The 24105-nt window shown below is 47.9% G+C and overlaps 1 protein-coding gene across 1 annotated transcript; it reads left to right on the top strand.

The window, feature by feature from the left end:
• Window positions 1-15206: 15206 nt before the first annotated feature.
• On the top strand, window positions 15207-17194 carry LOC123048668 (probable lysophospholipase BODYGUARD 4). Its single transcript, XM_044471717.1, has 4 exons — window positions 15207-15836; window positions 15899-16245; window positions 16339-16535; window positions 16656-17194. Exons 1-4 carry the CDS (start codon window positions 15392-15394, stop codon window positions 16993-16995), a joined length of 1329 nt encoding a protein of 442 aa, XP_044327652.1. The 5' UTR covers window positions 15207-15391; the 3' UTR covers window positions 16996-17194.
• The last annotated feature ends 6911 nt before the right edge of the window (window positions 17195-24105 follow it).

Here is a 24105-nt window from a genome sequence, read left to right as displayed (position 1 = left end):
TCGCCGCTCTGGGGCCGCTCTGGCTGCTCTGGGTACGTAAAGTACGCGATGCACGCTACGTACGGTCCCGTGCTCTCGCGTATCGATCCCACGACGCTCTTCCTTCCGGACTTGCACGTGATCGTGACTTCTGCGCGCGCAAGTGCTATGCTTTGTTCGCGACCAAACATCCAGGTGATATGATTGCGGAAGTTCTAAACACTTTCCGAGAGATGTCTTTTAGACTGAGTTTAATTCGACCAAAATTAGCGGCATAGAACAATCTTCTCCCACACATTGCTAATGGTTTTTTTTTGCCATAACCAAAACATTTACTTTTCTTTGGAGTAAGACCAACTTTTCCTTTAGTTTTTCTACCTACTAGTAGTATTGATCAATCCATTGGCTATGCTTTTTTTCAAAAATGATCAAGATTTATTATCAAAGTTCACCGAAAGTACAAAACATCTCAAATATAATAAAAATTACATCGAGCCGCCGACGCGCCGCTGCCGTCGCTCCCATACGGAGCCGGCTTGACCTTGTCGATTGCAACCGTGAAGTCTTCGTGCACGTGCCCCTAAGAGTATCTCCAGCCGTTGGCCCCCCAGGAGGCGCTAAAAATCGCCCCCTGGGGGCGCACCGGCGAAAACCGCGTGCTGGGGGCGTGATGCCCCCCAGTCGCGGCGCCCATGATTTATTTGAAAACCACAAACTAGGCGCAAATTCATCCAAACTTCGGCGAGTTCATACATATTTAAAATATTTTACAAAAAAGAAAAAACCGCTACTAGGCCCGCTGTCGCCCTCACCGCTCCTCGCCGCCCGACGCCCTTGAAGCTCTACATGCCGAGGAGCCTGTAGAACTGCGTGTAGTCACCGCCGCCGCCGCCGTCGTCGTCGTCGCCTCCTCCGCGGTCGCCGTCCCTGTTGCACCCCTCCCCAGGTTGGCGCGGCGGGTTGGACGGTCCGGGGGGCGTCCTCGTCCTCGTCGCTGTCGAGGATCACCACGCCGTGCTCGTCCTCGTGCCCACGCTTGCGGGCGGCTATCTCCTCCAGGGCTCGGCGCTGCCGGACCATCTCGTCGTTGAGGTAGTCGTCCCGCGCCCACTTTAGGGCCTCCTCGTCGGAGAAGCCGCGCCGGACTATGGCCTCGTACTCCGCGGGGAGGCCGGGCTCCGCCTTCGGCCTGACGAGGACGAGGCGGCCAGAGGTGGGGGAGGAGTCGACGATGCGGATGCCGGAGCTGCGGGTGCGGTGGCTGACCGACGTGTCCTGGGGCTCCGGCTTGACGGGGCGGAGGCAGGGAGAGCCGGTCGAGCGGCCGGACGAGGAGGAGGACGCCCCCGGGTCCATGCGCCTCGGCGTCCACGAGCTCGCACGCCGGCGGGAGAAGGACGGGGGAGTGAGTACTCCAGCCTGGGCGTGTTGCCGCCCTCGATGTACTCGAGGACGGCCTCCAGCGTGCGGCCTGGCACGCCCCACCATCGGCGGCGGTCTTCGGAGTTGAGCCTCCCGGAGGGCATGACGCCGTTGGTGGCCTCGAGCTGCTCGGCGTGGCAGCGGCGGAAGTAGGGCTCCCACAGCGGGCTGTCGGGGACGTACCGTGGGCCTTCCCTCGCCGCATGCGGCAGAGAGGCGTGGATACGTGCGATCTTCGCACGCCGCGCCGCTCCGGTGGACGGTGGTGGCACCGGGACCCCGCCGGCGCTGATCCTCCACGCCCCGGGCACCCGCATGTCCGGCGGGACCGGGTACTCGGCTTCATAGAGGAGCCGAGTTTCGTCCTCGTGGAGGTGGCGGCGGCCGAAGTCGTTCGCCGCCGCGCCGTCGCCTGGGAAGTGCTCGGCCATGGTTGAGCTTGAACGGCGAGAGGAGAGGGAGGGACGGGGGAGGAACGGGGCGTCGGCGGTGGAGAGTCTATGCGTCACCGGCGCGCTGGGGGCGGCTTATATAGGAGGAGGCGCCGCACGTACGTGTGGCCGCCGTGTTACGCGTGGCGGACGAGGGACGCGCGTCGTCCGGTCTTCACTGCGCCGCCCGTGAGGCATCAATGGAGGAGGCTGACCGTCGCGGCAGCGCGCGGCAGCTTTGGCATTGATTCGCCGCGGGAACCGAGGCGATGAGGACGACGAAGCGGCGAGAAGAGCCGAGCCGCTGCCAAGGAGGGCCCGCCGACTTTCGCGCCAAAAATGATTCGGCCGGCGCCCCCAAGCGCCCCCCAGCGCGCCGGGTTCGGTCTGGGTCCGCCGGCGCTAATTTCGGCCCGAGCTGGCGAAAAAAAGGCCTTTGGAGGCGCGACTGGGCCGATTTTTCGGTGCCGGCGGCCGAAATATCACCTGGGGGGCCTTGTTGGGGGCGCGGTTGGAGATGCTCTAAGGACCAGCGCCCTGAAGCCGTAGTCGTCGTCGTTGAACCACTGAATAGATATGAAACACCTGACACCAAATCTCGCCACAACACGCGAAACCCTAACCTCCGTCCCAAGGAGATGGCAGGAATCTACGTCGGAGCTCCCTTGACTACGTACAGATTGACGAACTCAAGGAGGATCAAAACCCGGAAGATAAACTCCTTAACTCCAAAAAGAAGCACTGCCATCCGCCTGAGCGCCACATCTACGAGGACTAAAAAACACTAATCTAAACTACTAATCAAAACGGAGGCATCGAATTTCCCCTCCCCGCCACCGGCCGCCGAAGCGGCAAATAGAAGGAGACAAATCCATGGGATGGACGATGTAGTCTGGAGGAGAGATTTTACCCTAGCCGCCAAGGGATAGAGGAGACAGAAAAACCCTAGATAGGTTCTCTGTTGATCCAATCCATTGGCTACGCTGCCTAGGCAAAACCTCAGCCATCATTTTTGCTACCACTACCAATTTTTTGCTCGCAGACCAAACATACTCAGCACTCGGCGACATCGATTGAGATATTGGTGGAGCAACGTCTCAGTCATCTGTGAACGCTGCAAAGCTCTGCTCGTCTTCATGCCGGCCACCGCAGCCCGTGACCCCGCGGTTCCCGAAGCGGCCGGCCGATGGACCGCGCGCACTCCCTGGCACGTTTCGACAGACCAGACCTGCATGCTGCCGCCATTACATATGACGGCCAAGAACGACCGCTTTGCATGCCATTCGGAGCATGAGGACAACGGCGGTGCCCGCGCCCACCCACCGGCCGCGTGGACGGCGCAGTCGTCGTGTCGACCATGCATGCACAGCACAGCTAGCAGCGGCGCGCGTCGAGGATGCGCCGCCGTACGTGTGGGCAGCTGATCGGTAGCCATTCTTGCATGAGCCTGCACTGCATGCATGCGCTTACCCCAATTCTTCCTCCACCTAACGTACCGGATGCCGGCTAGCTAGCTTGATTGAATGCGAGGTTAACTAGGGTTTGGCACGCCGAAATGGCTTTGACGCCTTGCTGTGTTCCTGAACTTCCTGTACTTGCAATTCGTTAAGGCGTCGTTAGTGTTAGGGATTTGGCTCGTGTTCGCGAACACTCTAGAACGGAAGGGGTCGAACCTTTACGTGATTCTTAAGCATCTGTTAAGGCATTGCCGTTTAATGAACCCCCCATTTTTTAACTTTGAACGAACGGGTCGTTTAATAAAGCTTTTATCTTGCGTACGTACTTGTGTTGGTTAAGGCGCGAGCAGGACGATTCACGTCCCATTGGTCCCAACCACATGAAATAAATCGCATCAACTCTCACACCAGCTCAACAGCCAGCCCCCGACTGACTGATCCGTGTAGTCATCGACCGTGCTGATTAGGGTAACCAAAGCTGTTTTTTGTCGGTTCATCGGCCGTGCTGAGGAGAGTAATCAAAGCCGCCGGTGGCTAACTGCCTTGTGGTCATCTGTCGACTGTCATCCAACCTCCAAGTAATTAACGGTATAGTGGTACTGCTGCAAATTTATCTATAGGGTCATGTGTGATTCCTGTACTGCGAATTTGTGCGGCGTGGAATCAACTGGAAGTTGCGGGCATTTTATCTCAGCGCGTCGTCAGTGATGTTTAATTGCGTGCAAAAGGAAGTGTTGAAGCTAGTGCGTCCTACAAATCATGAACGGTACCCCTAATTCTAATTCTTGTCGTGGTTTTAGTTCAAAAGTAAGGAATGGACGAGCATATTGCGAATGATTAAAGAAATCAGCACATAAGCGTGGATTTGTGGAGCCGAGATTTCTACATTGCAGCTTGTATGAGTAACTGGAACGCCGCATAAAGGGCTCGTGGAACTTCTGTCTCTATTGCATCAAGTCAAAGCACAGAACATAGTTCCAAATACAGGTTCTGGATCTTAATATATTTATTTATTTAGAAAATGAGGATTGCCCTTGCATCTACATCTGACCGATGCATGCAACCATTTTATTAATTATTCACTAAGACATTATAAAGTAGTACATCAGGTAATCTGAAGCCACAATCTTACCAACATCTGTTGCTACTCCTATCCACTTGATGAAGAGGTGCCGATAGTCTGAACCTAATACCAAACAGACATCGCACAAATGCCTAACATCTAAAGCTTGAGGCCACAACCAAGCCACATACTGGGTTTGGGGCACAAACTGGTCCGACGCACTCTCATGCGTCGTCGCCGCCATCTTCCACCAATCAATCTTCAAAGCAGAAACCAACGCACCGACGTTGCCAGGCCTCTGTGCCATCGACGCCATCATGACGTCAGACAGAGTTCTCCTCCTGCGCGAATCCATCTCCACGCATCGGACGGCGAGTCTCCACTGCGCCACACCACTGAGATCTGCCGCCATCAATGTGCAAAATCCATTCGAAGACCTGCCAAAGTAATAGTTCAAACTTGCCATATCCCTGGGATACCTACAGGTCAGGTCTCTAGGGAGATATTAAGGCCACAAGATAAACAAACGTATGTTCTTGGATACCAGCAAAAACAAAATTAAATCTTCAACGACTAGTGTGAGTAGAAGGGTCAGAGAGCCAACAAGCTCCACAGCAGCTTTATCCCGCCATAAATCTGTTAGCCCCAATCCTCCAAGCGTGTGTCGCCTGAAGACTTCACTTGCGATCATCGCCACCATTCTTATGGCCCATTTCATTATTCTTCGTCTTTCTAGGGAAGGGGTCATGGACGAGCAGCGAGGTACCCATGAAACCTATTAGTAATATTTTTTTGTTATGAAAAAACCAAGAATGAAAAATAAACTAGACAAAAATCAGAAACAAAAAAAACCCACAAAAAAGGAACCCGGAAGCATGGTTGTGCTTTTTCACTTTCGGGGGAAACACAATTGTGCTTTTCCCTTTTCGACACGAAGCCCATTTTGTGCTTTTCCTTTTTTTTCATGAAGCACAATGGTGTTTTTTTCTTTTCGAGAGTCACGGTTATGTTCTGCGTCACAATTGTGTTTTTTTTCTTTTCAAGAAGCATAGCTGTATTATGCTGTATTTCTTACAATGGCACAACTTTGTTTTTTTGCCTTCTCTGAAAGCACAAGTTGTGCTTCATGCGAGAAAAATGCATTAAATTTTTTTTTTGAGAAAAAAACTCAGAGAAAGCCAAGCATAATTCGATAACTCAAAACCCAGGGAAAACCTTGAAAATGTCTGTAGAAAGAGAAAAAAACGTGCTCACGAGGGGTGCGCCCTGTGCGAGACACGTGGGGGCGGCTGGGTGTACCAAGCGACACGCTCTGAGGCTCTGAGCCAACCAAAAGTACCCGCTGAGTCCCCTCTCTCCCGAAGGGGTTCCCCTTAATTAGTTGCTCCCATGAAAGATTAACTAGATCTGAAATTATCTACTTTTTTTAAAAGTGCTGGACCTGATTCATCTCTTGAGTTTAAGGGCCGCTCGAAAGCGCAACCTTACATATCACGTGTGCAGCGAGATGTGCACGAGCTCGCCTGCGCTGCTCCACTGGGCTAGGCCCAGTAGCATCAACTTTTTTTTTTCCGGTGTGTTGTTTTTTCGGGAATCTGGTGTATGCTGCGTTTTAAGTCGGTTTCCAGTTTGGTCTTGCTTCTCCTTTAATTTATTTTTTATTTTTAGTCGTTTTGCTTCTCCTTTACTTTATTTTCTATTTTTAATTTTTTTACTTTTAATTTCCTTTTTCTTTTCTTTTTCCATTTTGTCCTTTTCAGAATGTTGCTATTTATGTTTTTTCTTTTCCTTTTGTTTTTCTCTTGTCCCCTTATTTTTGCATCTTTTATCTTAAAAAAAATCTATTGTGCATTAAAAATTATTCGTTCTATATTAAAAATATACATTTTATATTTCAGAAAAATGTTCGTTGTGTATTAAAAAATATTTATCATGTACTCAAAAAGTTTTTGGTGTGTTAAAAATATTCTTGGGTATTTAAAAGGTGTTCATAGTGTAGTAAAAATACTCACCATGTATTGAATAATGTTCATTTTATACATAAAAAATTCAGTGTGTATCTAGAAATGTTTATTTTGTATTAAAATATGTTTGAGGTGTATTAAAAATGCTCATCAGGTATTTCAAAATTGTTCATTGTGTAATAAAAATACTTTCCGTGTATTTAAAGTTTTCAAATTTTACTTAAATATGTTTACTGCGTAATAAATTTTTATCATGTATTAACAAATGCTTATAGTTTATTAAAACTCATTATGCACTTTAATATTAACTTCCGTGTTAAAAGGTTTTATCGCATATTTAAAAATGTTCATCGTCTATAGCTTGTGTTTAAAAAAATTTAGAACGCACATATACACACACATACATACATAGATACAAACATACCTATGTACATAATAGTTTTTAAAATGCATGATTTTTTTGATTGCATGAACATTTCAACTAAAACTAACACTTTTCTAATTACATGAAACATTTTAAAATTTCTCGAACACTCTTTTAAAAGTTCACAACATTTTTCGCCTCTACTTTTTAAAATTAGGCACATAAAAGTAGTTAGTAATTTATCTAAAGTAACTTCCCGGTTATTTTATTTTGATCACGTATTGCAGATCAAACCATTATGTGCATTGGTGAAAGTGCACCATTGTGTCAATATCGTTATTTTTTCAAGCAGATGGATTAGCCATCGCGCGAAGCAATCACAAAATAGTGTTGGCTCGTACTAGTTTCCTTCACGGCGGCCCAATACGCCTTTGTTGTAGGTGAGGCGAGCTCTTGCGTCCCGCTACCAGCTCGAAAGTCCTCCAACTTCTCTAAGTCAACTGGACAACTTTCCTGTTGTGTCCAGTTACCTTTTTTATCCTTCTTCAAATATTACACTAACCAATGTGAACCTATTTTTGTCTTACCTTTTTTCGGTCAGTTTTCCTTCTGTTTTTTTATTTTTCAAATTTAATATTTTTTTCAAATCAATGAACTCTTTTCAAAATTGATGATCTTTCTGAAATTTGTGATTTTTTTTAATTTTTTGATGATTTTTAAAATACGATGCATTTTTTCTCCAAAATTGATGAACTTTTCCCTTTTTGTGAACTTTTTTTAAAAAATTCATCATTTTTTATATTGATGTTTTCTTCTTCTAACTTTGATGATTTTTTTTAAAGAATAAAATTTCCAAATGGTAATTATTCAAAATTTAAGCGATACTATAATTTATTGTGCAATAAATAGCGCGGCTACAATGGCCCTTAAGCTTTTTGTGTTACTATTACTCACTAGCATTCAGAAGCTCTAGTGGTTAGCTAAACACTTCCAGGGTTGTAGCGGCACGAGTTTGATTCCTCATGACAACCACTTTTTTGTGGGGGTTTTGCGTTATAATACAGTTCAGTGAGTTGGGCGTTGGTGTGTCCGCCCACTAGCGCTGCAGTGAGTGCTGCTAAAACAGTTCTTGATCCAAACCATGGGTTGGTAGCCGAAATATACCGGAGAAGACATGTTCGGGATGCAAAGAAAATTGGGCTGCACATCTATTTCAAAGGAAAAGTCGTAGATGGACGCTATGCCTCCACTTATCACCATCCAACGGTTGTAACCCCTTCTTCCACCTCCGTTCAGAGGGCTGGATAGGGTTTGCACGTCCCGTTGCGGAGGAGTAGGGTGGCGACACATTGAGGCAACCATATGAAGGCATGTAGGAAGAAGAACGGGGCAGAGGAAGGAAGGAACGACGAGCAAGCGAGATAGAGGAGGGTACGATGAAGGCGATGGGCATCAGAGTTGGCGGCGCAAGCCTAGGTGCATGAGGGCACCCATGGCCATGGCGGAGCGGCCCGTAGGAGGTAGCAACGTGGGAGCGAGGTGGAGAAGGGTACGACAACAGTGAGGGTCATCTGGAGCGTATGAGATGCGGTACAAGGGAGTGGGTCATATGCGTGAGGGGACGACCTATTCCTTTGCGAAACGTTTTTTTTGACTTAGTGGTGGGATTCCCTATGTAATTACGAAACTCCTCGCTCTGTCGTGTCGTGAAATTGCATTTTGGCCACCTCTCCATTTTGCAGTGGAGGAGGGCCCTCTTCATGAAGTTGTTTCGGCAGAGCTAGGGCGTTCGGGCCCTAAGGCTGATTGTAATGGGAGTATTATAGCTAGTATCATGCATGCCAACTAGGCAATTTTGATTACATGGCATAGAATTAAATGAAGACAGAGAGGCTTGAGTATTATATCATGATACCATATCATAATAAATGCTATGATATTATGTGTCATGCATGAAAATAAATAAAGTCATATCTATACCAAATAATAAATGGGCTATTGCTTTTGGCGATACGTCACCGAAATTGCCTCCAAAGTTGCAAAATATTATCGATCGATGCGACGAAATCATTAATTAAGGAGTACTCATTGCAAATATGACTTTTACCTTCCTAGGCTGCGACAAGTAGCGCGCTGCATGTGCGCCACTTGTTGCAACCTGGGAGTTTTCTCTTTTTTCGTAGATCCGTTTATTCAAAATGTTTTATCTCTTAAACCGTGCATCCAAATCTCGAATCATTTTCACCGCTGGATTCCCCGCGTCGAGATCTTCAAAACTAGATTCCATGTTGATAGGTTTGGACGAACATTTTTTTCACGAAAAAAACCGGACGAAAAAACCGAACCGGGAGCACGGGTTTTTTCGCTTTCCGAAAGAGGCAGGCCCGTGCCTCTCGCGGAAGAAGAAAACCAGAAAACGCGTTTTTTTGTTTCCGAGAGGCATGGTCGTGACTCTCGCGAAAGCACAACTGTGACGCCCCCGATTCAACCGTACACTAATCATACACGCAAACGTGTACGATCAAGATCAGGGACTCACGGGAAGATATCACAACACAACTCTAAAAATAAAATAAGTCATACAAGCATCATAATACAAGCCAGGGGCCTCGAGGGCTCGAATACAAGTGCTCGATCATAGACGAGTCAGCGGAAGTAACAATATCTGAGTACAGACATAAGTTAAACAAATTTGCCTTAAGAAGGCTAGCACAAAAGTAGCAACGATCGAAAAGGCAAGGCCTCCTGCCTGGGACCTCCTAACTACTCCTCAAAGCCGAACTCCACGTAGAATCATCCTCGGGATCTCTAGCTCCTGGACTCCAGCATCTGGTTGCGACAATCAGGTATAGAAAGGGAAAAAGAGGGAGAAAAGCAACCGTGAGTACTCATCCAAGGTACTCGCAAGCAAGGAGCTACACTACATATGCATGGGTATATGTGTAAAGGGCCATATCGGTGGACTGAACTGCAGAATGCCAGAATGATAGGGGGATAGCTAATCCTGTCGAAGACTACGCTTCTGGCAGCCTCCATCTTGCAACATGTAGAAGAGAGTAGATTGAAGTCCTCCAAGTAGCTTCGCATAGCATAATCCTACCCGGCGATCCCGTCCTCGTCGCCCTGTTAGAGAGCGATCACCGGGTTGTATCTGGCACTTGAAAGGGTGTGTTTTATTAAGTATCCAGTTCTAGTTGTCATAAGGTCAAGGTACAACTCCGGGTCGTCCTTTTACCGAGGGACACGGCTATCCGAATAGATAAACTTCCCTGCAGGGGTGCACCACATAACCCAACACGCTCGATCCCCTTTGGCCGGACACACTTTCCTGGGTCATGCCCGGCCTCGGAAGATCAACACGTCGCAGCCCCACCTAGGCTCAACAGAGAGGTCAGCACGCCAGTCTAAACCCTATGCGCGCAGGGTCTGGGCCCATCGCCCATTGCACACCTGCACGTTGCGTACGCGGCCGGAAGCAGACCTAGCCCCCTTAATACAAGCGCGAGCTTACGGTCCAATGCGGCGCGCGCCACTCAGTCGCTGACGTAAAAAAGAGCTTCGGCTGATACCACGACGTCGAGTGCCCATAACTGTTCCCGCGTAGTTGGTTAGTGCGTATAGACCAAATGGCCAGACTCAGATCAAATACCAAGAACTCGTTAAGCGTGTTAAGTATCCGCGAACGCTGACCAGGGCCAGGCCCACCTCTCTCCTAGGTAGTCTCAACCTGCCCTGTCGCTCCGCCACAAAGTAACAGTCGGGGGCCGTCGGGAACCCAGGCCCACCTCTACCGGGATGGAGCCACCTGTCCTTTCAGCCCCCTCATCAGTAGCACTTGCGGGTACTCAACGAGCCGACCCGACTTTAGTCACCACATGTGTCATGTATATAATATATAAGTATATACCCGTGATCACCGCCCAGGTGATCACGGCCCGATAGTATAGCACAGCAGACGGACAAGAATGTAGGGCCACTGATGGAAAGCTAGCATCCTATACTAAGCAGTAGGATAACAGGTAAGGGAAACAACTGTAGCAACAATGACAGGCTATGCAACAGAATAGGATTAACCGAAAGCAGTAACATGCTACACTACTCTAATGCAAGCAGTAGAGAGTAGAGTAGGCGATATCTGGTGATCAAGGGGGGCTTGCCTGGTTGCTCTGGCAAGAAGGAGGGGTCGTCAACTCCGTAGTCGAACTGGGCAGCAGCAGCGTCGGTCTCGTAGTCTACCGGAGAAGGAGAGGGGGAAGAAACAGTAAATACGAAGCAAACAAAGCATCACAAAACATAAGGAGGCAAAACGCGGTGCTAGGTATGCCCTAACGCGGTAGGAGGTGATACCTACGAAGGGAGGGGGGACAACCGGGAAAGTATTCCCGATGTTTCGCATTTTCGGACAGATGAAACGGAGGGGGAAAGTTGCGAGTTCGATATGTTAGGGATGTGTGGCGGACGAACGGGCTGCGTATCCGGATTCGTCTCGTTGTTCTGAGCAACTTTCATGTACAAAGTTTTCCCATCCGAGCTACGGTTTATTTTATATTAAATTTTAAAGATTTAAATCATTTTTAGAATTTAATAAATTAATTTAATTCAAAATTTAATTAATGCATCAGCATGACGTCAGCAGTCAACGTTGACCGTTGACCTGGTCAACCTGACAGGTGGGTCCCACCTGTCAGGGGCTGTTAGCTAATTAACAGTAGTTAATTAGTTATTAGGTTAATTAATTTTAATTAGTTAATATTAACAGGGTTAATTAAGTTAATTAATTATCTTTATTATTTATTTATTAATTTAATTTATTTTTAAAAATCATTTTTTAGTAAAACGTTCTGGGGGTGGGGCCCCCGTGTCATAGGCCCCTTGGGCCTTAACGGGCACGGGCGGTGGTTAACGGGGCGGAGCTGGATGCGGGCGCACGGGCGCGTGCCCGAGGCCACTAGGGGAGGCGGGCTCCGGTGAGCCGTGGGAGCAACGACGGATGGGGCCGGCGCGGCGCGAGGCTGCAGCAGCGGCAGGAAGGGGAGGCCAGGGGCGCGGTGCGGGCGCGGCGGAACTGCGGGCGAGCAGCGCAGCGGCAGAGGAGGCGGGCAGACGCGGGCGGCAGGGGCGCGGCAGGCGCGGGCGAACGACACGGGCGGCGGCTACGCGGGGACTGCGGGCGCGCGAGCTCGCGCGCAGCCACGGGCGCGAGGCAACCATCGGCGCGGGCCGCGCGGGCGGGGCGCCGCGAGCGCGAGCGCGGGGAAGAGGAGAAAGTGGGAGGGAGGTGCGGTCCTCACAACGGTTTGTAGGGTTCGGGGCAACGGTGCTCGGGGAGGAGACGGGGACGCGTGCGTCGACGGAGTCGAGGCGGAGGAGCTCCGGGTGGCGGCGAGAAGCGACGGCGGGGTCGTCCTCGGGCGCTGGGGGTCGGCGGCAGGCGACGGTTCCTCGGGCGCGGTCGCGCGGGCGAGGTGGGGCTCCGGCGTGGCAAGGGATCGGGCGTGGGGTGCTCGGCGACGATGGTGAACGAGAGGGAGTGGGGGGGTCGTGCGGGGCGACGGGGATGGGCGTCGTGGGTTCGTTTCCCCGATCCAGATCTGGATCGGGGAGGGGGAGAGAACGGCGTGGGGTTGTGTGGGAGCGAGTGGGTGTGGGTGGTAGCGGTTTAGGGTTCGGCCGGGGGGGGGGTTTAGTAGTGGGCAGCTGGGCCAGCCTGGTTGGCCCGGTGAACAGTTGGGCCGAAGCCCAGCAAGGGGGGGTGTTGTCCCCCTTTTGCTTTTATTTGTTTTGTCTTTACTTTTTCTTATTTTCTTTTTTTTTATTTGTAGTTTCTTTTATTTTTTTAGTTTTACAAAAATTATCACTAATGCCTAAATTTGTATTTATCAACAAACTACTGTGAGATTAATCCTTAACCCATAATAAAATAGTTTTAGCATTTTATAAATTCAATAGGCATTTGTTTAATTGTTTTCACTATTGTTTTAGAGCCCTTAAATATTTTATCAAAGCTTGGTTTCTCCACCATAATTACTTACGATTTATTTGACACAACCCGAACATTTTAGTTTTGATATTTGAAAATTTTACTGTTTGCCTATATTTTAGATTTTAATTTGAATCGTTTTTGAACTAACTCGAATTATCAACAGTAACCGAGGTGACGTGGCACCATTAGCAGAGGTTTACTGTAGCTTGATTATCCGGGCGTCACAACAACCGTGCCTCTCGCGGAAGCAAAACCGTGACTCTCGCGGAAGGAAAAAAAACAGAAAACACGTTTTTTTGTTTCCGAGAGGCACGACCGTGACTCTCGCGGAAGCAAAACCATGACTCCCGCGAAACGGAAAATAAGAAAACGCGTTTTTTCACGCAAAATGTTTTTTTTCCGAAATTTTTATGTGGTTCAGATGTTAAGGAAGACCGGTGAAAACCCAAAACGTCAGAAAAAACTGAAAAGAAAACCCATTTAAAAAGCCGAAAACACGTGCGAAAAAACAAACAAATCCGAAGGGATCGCCCAGAACACGACAAGTGGCGGGGGGCTGAGAGCGCGCCAAGTGGCGCTGATCGTTGTGAGGCTCCCGAAGGACGCTCGTTAACTAGTTGCTCTCCCGATGCGACCTATAAGTGATAAAAAAACATTTCACACAGGGGAATCCCCGTCTGGGCCGGCCCATGCAATACCTTCTATACTGCGCTCTGTGCAAGGGAGAAGATACAGCGCGCCTGTTTGGGCGGGCCCATGTCTGGGCGGCCTGTTTGTTAATTTCTTTTTTATTATTCGTTTCGTTTTCCTTCTTTGGTTGTTTCTACATTAAATAATTTAAGACTTCAAAGAAGTTTCATAAATTCTAAAAATGAGAAATTTGAAATAAAATGTTTAATAATTCATAAATGTTTGTGGATTCAGAAAATATTCAAAAATTTGAAAAAATGTGCAGAATTTTGAAAAGAAATGTCCGGGAAATAAAAATTACTCATTAATTTTAGAAAAAGTTCATGTATTAAAAAATGTTTATGAAATTGAATAAAATTCTCCAATTCAAAAAATGTTCATGAATTGAAAAATATCCTAAAATTCTAAAATAGTTTATTGATTCATAAATGTCGCTTATTCAGAAAAATGATCATGCATTTCAAGAAATATTCATTGAATCAAAAAACAGGGTGAATTTCCAAAATGGTTCCACCAAAAAATTTCCCCAAAAAATGTTCTTCGATTCTAGAAATGTTCGGCTATTCAATAATAATGTTTTTAGAAATGTTCACTACTTTCAAAAAAATGTTTGATAATAGTATAAAATATTCATGAAATCACAAAATTACATAATTTTAAAAAGTGTTCAAAAATCTGTAAAAATCTTCATGAATTTGAAAAATGTACATGATTTCAAGTCATGAGTTTAAAAAAATATTCATGATTTTCAAAAATTGTTCATGATTTTATGAAAATAAGAGTGATAGTGCATCTCGGTTATGCAGCAAAATGTGGTCATGGCCATATTGAAGATTATGATTTGTTTTTTCAACTGTTGCAACGCACAGGCTGTTTTGCTAGTATGATATTAATATGTGATAGTATGCATTAAGGAGGCAGTATCATACACTAGTATCATATGCATTGTGTCGAAAAAAAGCTAGTATCATATGCATGATACTAACTTATGATACTATCCATTACAAGCAGCCTAAGTGTATAACTGCAATGCATCATACTCCCTCCGTCCCAAAATTCTTGTCTTAGATTTGTCTAGATACGGATGTATCAAGTCACGTTTTAGTATTTGATACATCCGTATCTAGACAAATTTAAGACAAGAATTTTGGGACGGAGGGAGTATTAGGTAGGGGGTTAATTGCATGTTAATACATATTACCTCCGTTTCAAAAAGTTTGTCTTAGATTTAACTACAAATGGATGAATGTAACACTAAAACGTTTCTATATACATTCATATTTAGACAATCTAAAGCAAACTTTTTGGTCTAGACAAATCTAGAGCAAAGTTTGGGACGAGGGGAGTATTAGCCAAGATACCATCAATTGCACATTAAAACTGGGTTGGATGTTAATTACTTGAGTAACATTCACGTTTTATTTTTTGAGAATCAATATGATTTTGCTCTCTACACATATGTATCTAGAACCTTCATGCACGAGCACGAACGCTTGCCATTGAAGCAATTCACGTCGTTGAATCGATGGCCGAGATTAGTCGTGTTGTTTTCATGGCCATGTATGCACGAGCGCACGCACGTCGCCGTCGAGGAATCCAAGGATGGAGATGCTGCTCCGCTCTGCCGTGTCGTCCTCGTCGTAGGTGGCACCAGAACCTTCGTGGCCCGCGCCGCGGTAAAGCACGCGCGCCCTCCGATCCCACGGGATGTTGACGCGGGACGGCTGAACTTTCACAGAATCTAGAAAAGTTTCCGGTGAATCGGCGCCGACTGCCGTGCACACGTGAACGTTCCGGAGACCCGTCGCCGTCGAGGGAAGAAACAGCCACGCGCGCGACGACCAAACGGCAAGCCGCCGGCACGGCAGGACCAGTGCGCCAAAACGCGCGGGGATTTGGTCCCGGGCCCGGCACACGCGCCAACGCCGCGACGTGGAGCAGCGGCGCGCACAAGCGCCGCGCGTTTCCAGCCGCACGACTAGCATCCACTTAAGCCCCTCGCGCCACCCACCGCCCTGCGGTCGATCACGGGCTCACGATGGCCGCGCTAGCAGATCTCGTGCCGTGCCCCGCGGAATGGCCGAGGGCGGCCATGGCGGCGCTCGCGGCCGCCGTGTTCGCGGCCCTGGACGTCGTCGACGTGCTCCTCTGCCTCGTCTACGGCGTCCTCGACGGCTTCCTGGAGGAGATCCCGCTCGGCTGCTACTGCCACCGGAGCCGGGGAAAGGCCCCGGCGGTGGGGGAGGAGGAGGCCGACGGGGTGTCCGACACATTGTACGTCCGGAGGAGCGCGTGCCGGGACGCGCTGCTGCGGCTCCTCGGGGCGGTCGGCGGGGGGACGAGGAGGAAGGAGGACGCGTCGCCGGCGAAGGCCCGGAGCCCGAGGTGGTCCGACTGCGGCTGCGGGAAGTGCGGCGCGTGGCGGAGCAACGGCGGCGACCGGCTGCACTTCGTCCTGCAGGAGCCGACGGCGCCCAAGAAAGGTACGTGTGCTCGATCTGCCATGCCGTGCGTGACGACGACATTAACGCCCGCGACTTCACAGGTGCAGAGGAGACGCGAAGCGAGAGTGGTCGCGGAGACGACGCCATCTTCATCCACGGCTTCACGTCCTCCTCCTCCTTCTGGGCGCAGACCGTATTCCCCGAACCCGCCGCCGCGAACCACCGCAGGCTGATCGCCGTGGATCTCCTCGGCTTCGGCGACAGCCCCAAGCCGGCGAACTGCGCGTACACGCTGCGGGACCACGTCGAGGCCATCGAGCGGAGCCTCATCGATCCGCTCCACCTGGGCTCGTTCCACCTCGTCAGCCACTCGATGGGCTGCACCGTCGCCATCGCCCTGGCCGCCAAGCACCCGGCGCGGGTCAAATCGGTCACGCTCGTCGCGCCGGTACGCACGCCGCGCACTCGATCAGAGCTCGATCTGCATTATTCTGAGATGTACTTTCTGATTAATGGATCGATCGCGTCGTGTTGGTTGCAGCCGTACTTCCTGCCGTGCGAGGAGAGGGCGAGCCAGGTGGCGCTGCGCAGGCTCGCGGAGAAGAAGCTCTGGCCGCCATTGCTGTTCGGCTCGGCGGTGATGTCTTGGTACGAGCACATCGGGAGGACCATCTGCTTCGTCGTCTGCAAGAACCACCGGTTTTGGGAGTGGCTGATCAAGATCCTCACGCGCACAAGGTAAGTGATCCGATCAAATCAATCACGATTAATCCAGAGCTCAGACATGAACAGGGACACACTTGCCTGGATCTCTGCCATTTTGCTCATGCATGTAGTACTTAATGTTGGTGCGTGCAGCGGCGTGGACATCGTGGTGAGGGACCTGACGAGGCACACGCACCACTCGGCGTGGCACACGATGCACAACGTGATCTGCGGCGGGGCGAGGGCGCAGGACCGGAACCTGGAGGCGCTGGCGGCGGCGGGGGTGCCGGTGAGGGTCGTCCATGGCGACGCAGACCAGGTGGTCCCGGTCGAGTGCAGCAGCCGCCACCTGAAGTCGAAGCTCCCGCACGCGGAGCTGCGTATCGTCGGCGGGCGCGACCACCGGACGGTGGTGTTCGGCAGGGAGGAGGAGCTGGCCCAAGAGCTCCGGGCGTTCTGGTCGGGCTGCGAGAAGGCAGGGTGTGCAGGCTAATGGATGCCGAGTAATGAAACGACACGAAATCTCAAACGATGCCGGATAGTCATAGTGTACAGAACTACAGGATGAAACTGTAGGAAACATGTTGTTGTTCTCTTACAGCAGAGGGATTTTTGCTGGTATCTTTTTAGAATGAAGGCATCACGTCATATTCCATTTTTCATTGAAATGAAGCAAAGTCTATACAAAATCATCCATTAGAGCTTCTACAGCTGGATATAGCAAAACCAGCCCCTAAACGTCCACAGATGCATCCGCAGACAGTGGCCGGTCAGCCCTCGTATGGCCGCGTCCACAATCGGGTATCTCAAATCTGACCCTGCAAAACCGTGCTATCCATGCAACGTGAGAAACTACAAATGTCGATCATATACACATATAGATAAACATAGTTCAACCTAAATTCCATACGAGCATATAAACACGGTTCATCGGATCAAAAGATATAGTTCATCGTCGCAGCATAGATAAAAACCAAATTAACTAAAAACTAAAATGGAAGCGAAGAGCGACACTGAGACATCACCACTTCTGCGTTGGTCCCTTGCAGTCGCCGTTGCAATTATGGCCCTCTGTGTATGTGTCGGCGTGAGGTGTGTCATCGAAGCTGTGGGGACCATCGAAGTCGTGGCAGTGTGATGCGGACGACGAGCTCCTCCTCATCGTCCGCCTCCGTCTCGAGCAACAACGACTCCCAGTCGACGGGGTCATCGCCATCGGACGGTGCGCTGCCGGAGCTTGACATTGGATTGAAAGGGGGACGAGGAGAGGAGCAAACGGCAAGTGGAATGGAGTGTGGTTTGACTGCGGTATAGGGTTTGTCTAGGTGGGGATATGTGTGGGGTCCAGATGGACCAAGGTGGGATGGTCCGATGGGCACGACCGAGCCTCCCATACCCGCCCCAAATTTGGGTTGGGTTTGAGGGGTGTCGGTGAGGTAACTTTGGATTAAAAAAAGTCATCAAAAACATACCAACATGAAATCTAGTTTTGAAGCTCTCGCCTCGACAGATTTAACGGTGAAAGATTTTAAATCGGATGAAAGATTTGAGCCACAAAGCATTTTGTGAAGTCAAATTTAGATGAAATATATGCTTACAACATCATTTTGTCTTATATGCGCGCGCGCACACACATACTAAAAAAAAGAGCATATGCATGTGCCAATGATATGAAGAGAGCTCAAACTCATCCGCACCAGAGGCACGTCCTGCACGCATGGGCATATGCACCCACTTTAACCTATATACATATAAAATTCTATATACTATATACATATGAAATTCCATAGCGAACACATGAATTCTAAAAGAATTCTGAAATTTTATCAATATAAAATTCTTTAACCTATATACATAGCAATAATGATCCAATGTCAATCTTCGGTTATATACTTCGCTTCTCTTCTTCCACGTCATAAAAATCAGTTGTCAGTGTGCTATATCTTTTAATACCACCTTATATCTTTCTGAAGTGGGAGAACCTGCAATCCTATATACTATACCTATACAAATAAATAGTGCTAACATTGTTAACAGATTCTTTTCATTTTAGCTTTCGCCTTGAAAGTCTGTTAGAGCAACTCTAGCAGACCCCGCAAAAAGCCCCGACCCGCAAAATAACCGTCAAAATGCGGGTCGGTGCGAAAATTCCGCCCGAACAGACCCCGCAAATGCGGTCGGCCCGCAAAAATTTTTGAGGGGCGCGGCAAAATCTCGGCCCCAACCCGCGAATACGCGGGTTTCCGCCTCGCCCCTACGGTGCCCCGTATCTCAGTGCAGCGGTTGGCGGGAGGGACATTTCAGCCCGCGCCTTTTCCCCACCTTCTTCCGCCGCCGCCCGCCATTGGTTCCGCCTGTCCGCCGCCGTCGACTCCGTCCAAATCTGTGGGCGGAATCGCGCCGCGGGGCCGTCCCCCACCCTCCAGCACCGCCCCGCTGCACCACCCCCCTTCCCCGGATCTGACGAGAAGAGCCGCCCCTCGTCGCTGTCGCCGCTGGGGATCGACCGCCCTCGAGCCCGCCCCTTGTCGCCGCCCGGGATCACCCGCCCCACGAGCTGCCGGTTAGTGTTTGTTTGTGCTTTGTGCCGAGCGCTATGCATAGTTGATTGACGCGGCATGCGATTCTTGTTAATGTAGATGGAATTGAGCTCGTGCGAGAAGTTCTTGCTCTCCGATTCGTCCGATTCGGACGCCCCGGATGTTGAGACGATGCTTGCAAACTTTCGGCAGCAGACATTTGTGATAGCTCTTGCCGTGAAGGAGCACGAAGACGAGAACCGGAAGAGGCGGCGAGGATCGCCCATCGGGCGTCTTTGCATTCCTCGGAATCGCCATCTCGGGAACGAGATGTTGATGCAAAACTACTTCGCGGAGAATCCAACATATCCACCGCACCTCTTCCGGAGAAGGTACCGAATGCGCCGATCCCTCTTTGTGAAAATTGTTCAAGCTTGCGAGGCAAATTGTCGGTATTTTACTCAAAGAAGAAATGCTACGGGCTTAAAGGGATTTAGTGCATATCAAAAAAATCTCGACAGCTATGCGGGTGATTGCATATGGCGTTCCGGCTGACTATGCCGATGAGTACCTTCGCATTGGTGAAGATACCACAAATGAGTCAGTGCGTAGATTTGCCGAAGTGACCATCCGTGTCTTTGGTCCTGAATATCTTCGGGCACCCAACGAGGATGACACAAAGAAATTGATGGCATCTAAATGACAGGAGAGGTTGGCCTGGCATGCTAGGTAGCATTGATTGTATGTATTGTGGCAAGTCTTGTGATGCAACAATTGTGCTTGAGGCCGTAACATCCGAGGATTTATGGATTTGGCATTGCTTCTTTGGTATGCCTGGCACTCTCAATGATATCAATGTGTTGCAACGGTCTTATTTGTTTGCTAGGCTTGCTAGTGGTGATGCTCCTGCTTGCAACTACACTATCAATGGGCATGAATACACAAAAGGGTACTATCTTGCAGATGGTATATACCCTCCTTGATGCACATTTGTCAAGAGCATCAAAGATCCCAAAACTAGAAAACATTGTGAATTCGCAAGGGTGCAAGAGGCAGCCCGAAAAGACATTGAAAGAGCATTCGGGGTTTTGCAATCTAAGTTTGCCATTGTTCGTGGTCCTGCTCATTTTTGGGATAAGAGGACCTTGAAAAATATCATGACATGCTGTGTTATCCTTCACAATATGATTCTCGAAGATGAGAGAGGAATGAACTTAAAGTTCTTCTACGACAATGTGGGTAGCCGTGTCAAACCAGCTAGAGACCCTAACCGCATTAAAGCTTTTCTTCAAACATACAAGGAGATTGAAAATGCAAACACCCACTTTCAGCTTCAGGAGGATCTCATTGAGCACCATTGGTAAAGGGCTGGACAGTAACAAACTCATTTTTCTATTCATTTTTATTTAATTCATATGTAATTTGTACTCGAGGCAAGTTTTGTATTGCATTATTTGGTTTGCTTCGTTGATTTGAATAATTATTTGTAATGTGGATGATTGTTGTATTGTGTTGGTATTGTAATTTGTGGTGTGGTATTGATATTTAAGGACCGGCGGCAGCGGTGCAAGAGCAGACCTCGCAAAGCCGACCCATAAAAAAGTATATTCCGTGAATATCCTTTTATACGGGTCCGTTATGCAGGGTCTGCCTCTGCGGCCGTCCGCGCCGACCCGCAATGCATTTTTTCACGAACTACAAACGCATTTTGCGGGTCAACGGGATACAGGGTCTGCTAGAGATGCTCTTAGCCTTCTGCTTTTTCTCTCCATTTTCTTAAATTCTGTCGTATACAGCCAGGTGCCTAGGCCACAAAATTTAACTGTGCATACCTTGAAAAAATGCCACACAAAGAAATCATTGAATGTGATAACCCATCCAAGACATTGTTTTCAACAGTCTTCTTATAAGGCCGTAGGGTTACATATCAGGAAAATACACAAGGGGAAACGCCATCATAGACACAATACCTAAATGCAAATTTAACATGAGAAGAAAGTTGGCATATATGCATCAGGTAATTCGCAAATGTAACAGTCATTGGCATGCAGGGGGAAAGCCCATAAACTCATTCATACAGTTCTGGGCATTTACTCCACAATCGATTTCTGAATAGAGAGCTAAACAGAAAGTTCAGAGGAGATACAAGGTGAAGTTCTGTCTGTACAAACCAAGCAAAGCAACCTCAGAAGATATGACTGCCGTTGGTAAACCAGAGCAACGAAGGGGAGGCTCACCACACCAGTTCACAATTATGCAAAGACCAATCACCTTCTTGTTGGATGACAAATTTACAGCACACGTATATGCCTGTTATCAGGTGCCCTCCTGACAATCTCGTACCCTGTAGCCATCTCCTACACAAGAAACAGGCAGAACATCGTCAGTATGAACTGTATTTCTCATAACAGCAAAGCAGCAATTGTGCATTTGGTATCCCCGTCTTTGGGCAGGAAGAACATTGACGTGACTGCGGTCATGACCAAACCGCAACTCGAGAAATGTAGGCTACAGCTACTACACATCTTCTTATGAAGGTATGAGCTAATGTAGCACCAAAGTAAAGCAAGTATCTAAATTCTAAATTCTTATGAAGATGCGAAAAAAGTGTGGAGTTCAGCAATGTATCAGCCAAGTGTGCAGTACATAAAGCACACGATAGGAAAACCTTGCATGCACAAATGTCCTTAGGGCAACTGTTATTAGGAAAACCTTGCATGCGCAAATGTCCTTGGGGCAACTGTTATTAGGGGTGTGCCAATGGCTTTAGGGCTGTGCCACGCCCTTGCAATGACACATAAAAACGGTGCACTGATCCACCCTTGCAATTCATCATGGAAAAATTGTGACAAAAAGAATGCGTACAAACAATCATCCATCTGAAAGGACCATATCCAGTCGATGATGCTCATAAATTTACCAGCGTCTGAATGAACAAATCAACCTAAGGGAACACAAGCTGAACTGGTACCAACCTCTTGGTGTTACATGAGCAAAGAATGTCTTCTACTCCCTCCATCCCATAATATAAGAACGTTTTTCAAGCTTACATAGCTTGAAAAACGTTCTTATATTATGGGACAGAGGGAGTACCATTTTTCTCTTTCAGCTCTATGTAATTTACAGAACATAATATAATAATGCAACAAAGAAAGAAGCCCTTGGTGCTTCTTTTAGGACATTTTTCAGATTGTAAAAATCAGACGTGTCACTAAAGCAAGAAAATTACTAATTAGACGTGAATGAGACATACAAATATGCCATGTTTGTGAGCATACAGAAGTTTGACGGCAGCTCTCCTGTGATGTTATTTGCAGAAATGAAACTTGCAAGAGAGAAAATTAACGATTTAAGAAGCTTCAGATTATCCTTTGTTGCTACAAATTAAGAAATCACACACATCTTAGGCGAATGAAAAATAAAGCAGGACTTCTATCCAGCTGTATGCCAAACTGCGACATATTCTTGCACCTTTTTTTAGCCTCTGTCATGAAGCCATAACTCTTATGCATCAAATATCTAGTACTAAAAAGCATCTCCTGCTTCTTTGTTTTTTTTGGTAGTCAAGATGCATGGCCAAGGATTGATGTTCTTGTAAAACTCCAATGGAAAATATACCAGTACTGAATCAAAAGACTGTAAAAACATGGAGTGATTTATGACCTGTATGTTCGAAAAATCTGCCAGTACTAAATTAAAAGGCTGCAAAAACATGCAGCAGCTTGTGAACTGTATGTGTATGTTCATAAACGACCTGGATATATGCCATCAGTTTCAGGTCCAGGTCCGCATCTCTATAGAAAAACTCTACTTAGCTAACTTGTTAGAAAACTCTACTTAGCTAACTTGTTAAACTACGGATCAATCAAACTTTCCTCACCCCGTACTGTAAAACAAACGTCAGGCATCCAGAAAAATATCAACAATCAGCACGAAACAAGTCAAACGTACCAACAACAGAAGAATCATCGAACAGCCAACACCCCGACGGCACAGACACACCCACCCACAACAAAAGAGCACCGAGAGAATCACGGCCAGCAACAGAAACTAGAGCCGGACCACGACCTTGTCCACCACGCACACGACTAATAACAACAACATACCGAATTCCAGGAGGACAACCAACGACGGGATCCCCCTCCAAAGTAACTTCCGCAAACCATAAATCAGACAATATAAAGAAAGAACACACAATAAAGCAAGATCAATCAGGAACCTCAACCCCCTATTTATAATTAGCAGCAAATTAAGCGGCGCCCACAAACAGCGTCATAAGCGGCGCTACATGAGAACACGTGGTCACATCACGCGTGAAACGCAACATGACAGCCCTGCATGAACACATAGTCACGTCACGAACGAATAAAAAAAGCTGACTAACGACGAATCCAGTCAACTACAATGCAACAACATTTACTAAATGTATACCTAATAAACGTCCCAGCCAGAACTCCCCCCCTCCCCCCCACTAAAGCACGTGTCAACCATAGATTAGTCCAATCGATGCCAAAAAAACTTAAAAAAACCAGAAAACATAATCCTATCAGGTAATAGAGAATATATGTGTGTGTGTGTGCTGGAACAAATAGTGTGAATTAAAGCTCCACATATATTTGCATGTGAATAAATGGGAATATATAATAGACATTTAATGTCATATACTTGGATGTGTATAAATATGAATAATCAATTACTCTTTGTCCTCCTAAAATAGCGTAGCCACAGGACCTATATATATCCTCCACATCAGTGCGGAAACTAACACCTGACATTTGAACGAACTTAAATCTATTAACTCTAAAGTTTTGCGTATTTGTCTCTCGTGAAGAGACAAATCACGTGCAAAACACAATTTATATCGAGTGGGTTCTGCTAAGCACATAATATGTACAAAGATTAGGCAACAAGGTATTTCTTTGAGTTTGTGAACCTAACAAAATTTCCATTCTCTGTTCTTCGGTATGTGGGTAACAAGGCAATCGGAAGGACAAGATGAGACAGGTCTGGAGGCCCACCAAGCATCGGCGGCACCCGAAAGAACTAGGCCCGGCCAAGCAATCCATTCAGCTACCTCCTAACCA

The sequence above is a fragment of the Triticum aestivum genome, chromosome 2D (genome assembly GCF_018294505.1).
Source record: "Triticum aestivum cultivar Chinese Spring chromosome 2D, IWGSC CS RefSeq v2.1, whole genome shotgun sequence".
In the NCBI taxonomy this organism is placed as follows: domain Eukaryota; kingdom Viridiplantae; phylum Streptophyta; class Magnoliopsida; order Poales; family Poaceae; genus Triticum; species Triticum aestivum.
Note: the sequence above shows the minus strand (reverse complement) of the source record. Positions and strands in the feature narration are given on the sequence as shown.

What these genes read in the sequence shown, in the direction of transcription:
- LOC123048668 (XM_044471717.1), top strand. Translation starts at nt 15,392, where the DNA reads ATGGCCGCGCTAGCAGATCTCGTGCCGTGCCCCGCGGAATGGCCGAGG. An exon ending in GCCGACGGCGCCCAAGAAAG is followed by an intron (nt 15,837 to 15,898) that starts GTACGTGTGCTC and finishes GCGACTTCACAG; the next exon opens with GTGCAGAGGAGACGCGAAGC. An exon ending in AAGATCCTCACGCGCACAAG is followed by an intron (nt 16,536 to 16,655) that starts GTAAGTGATCCG and finishes TGGTGCGTGCAG; the next exon opens with CGGCGTGGACATCGTGGTGA.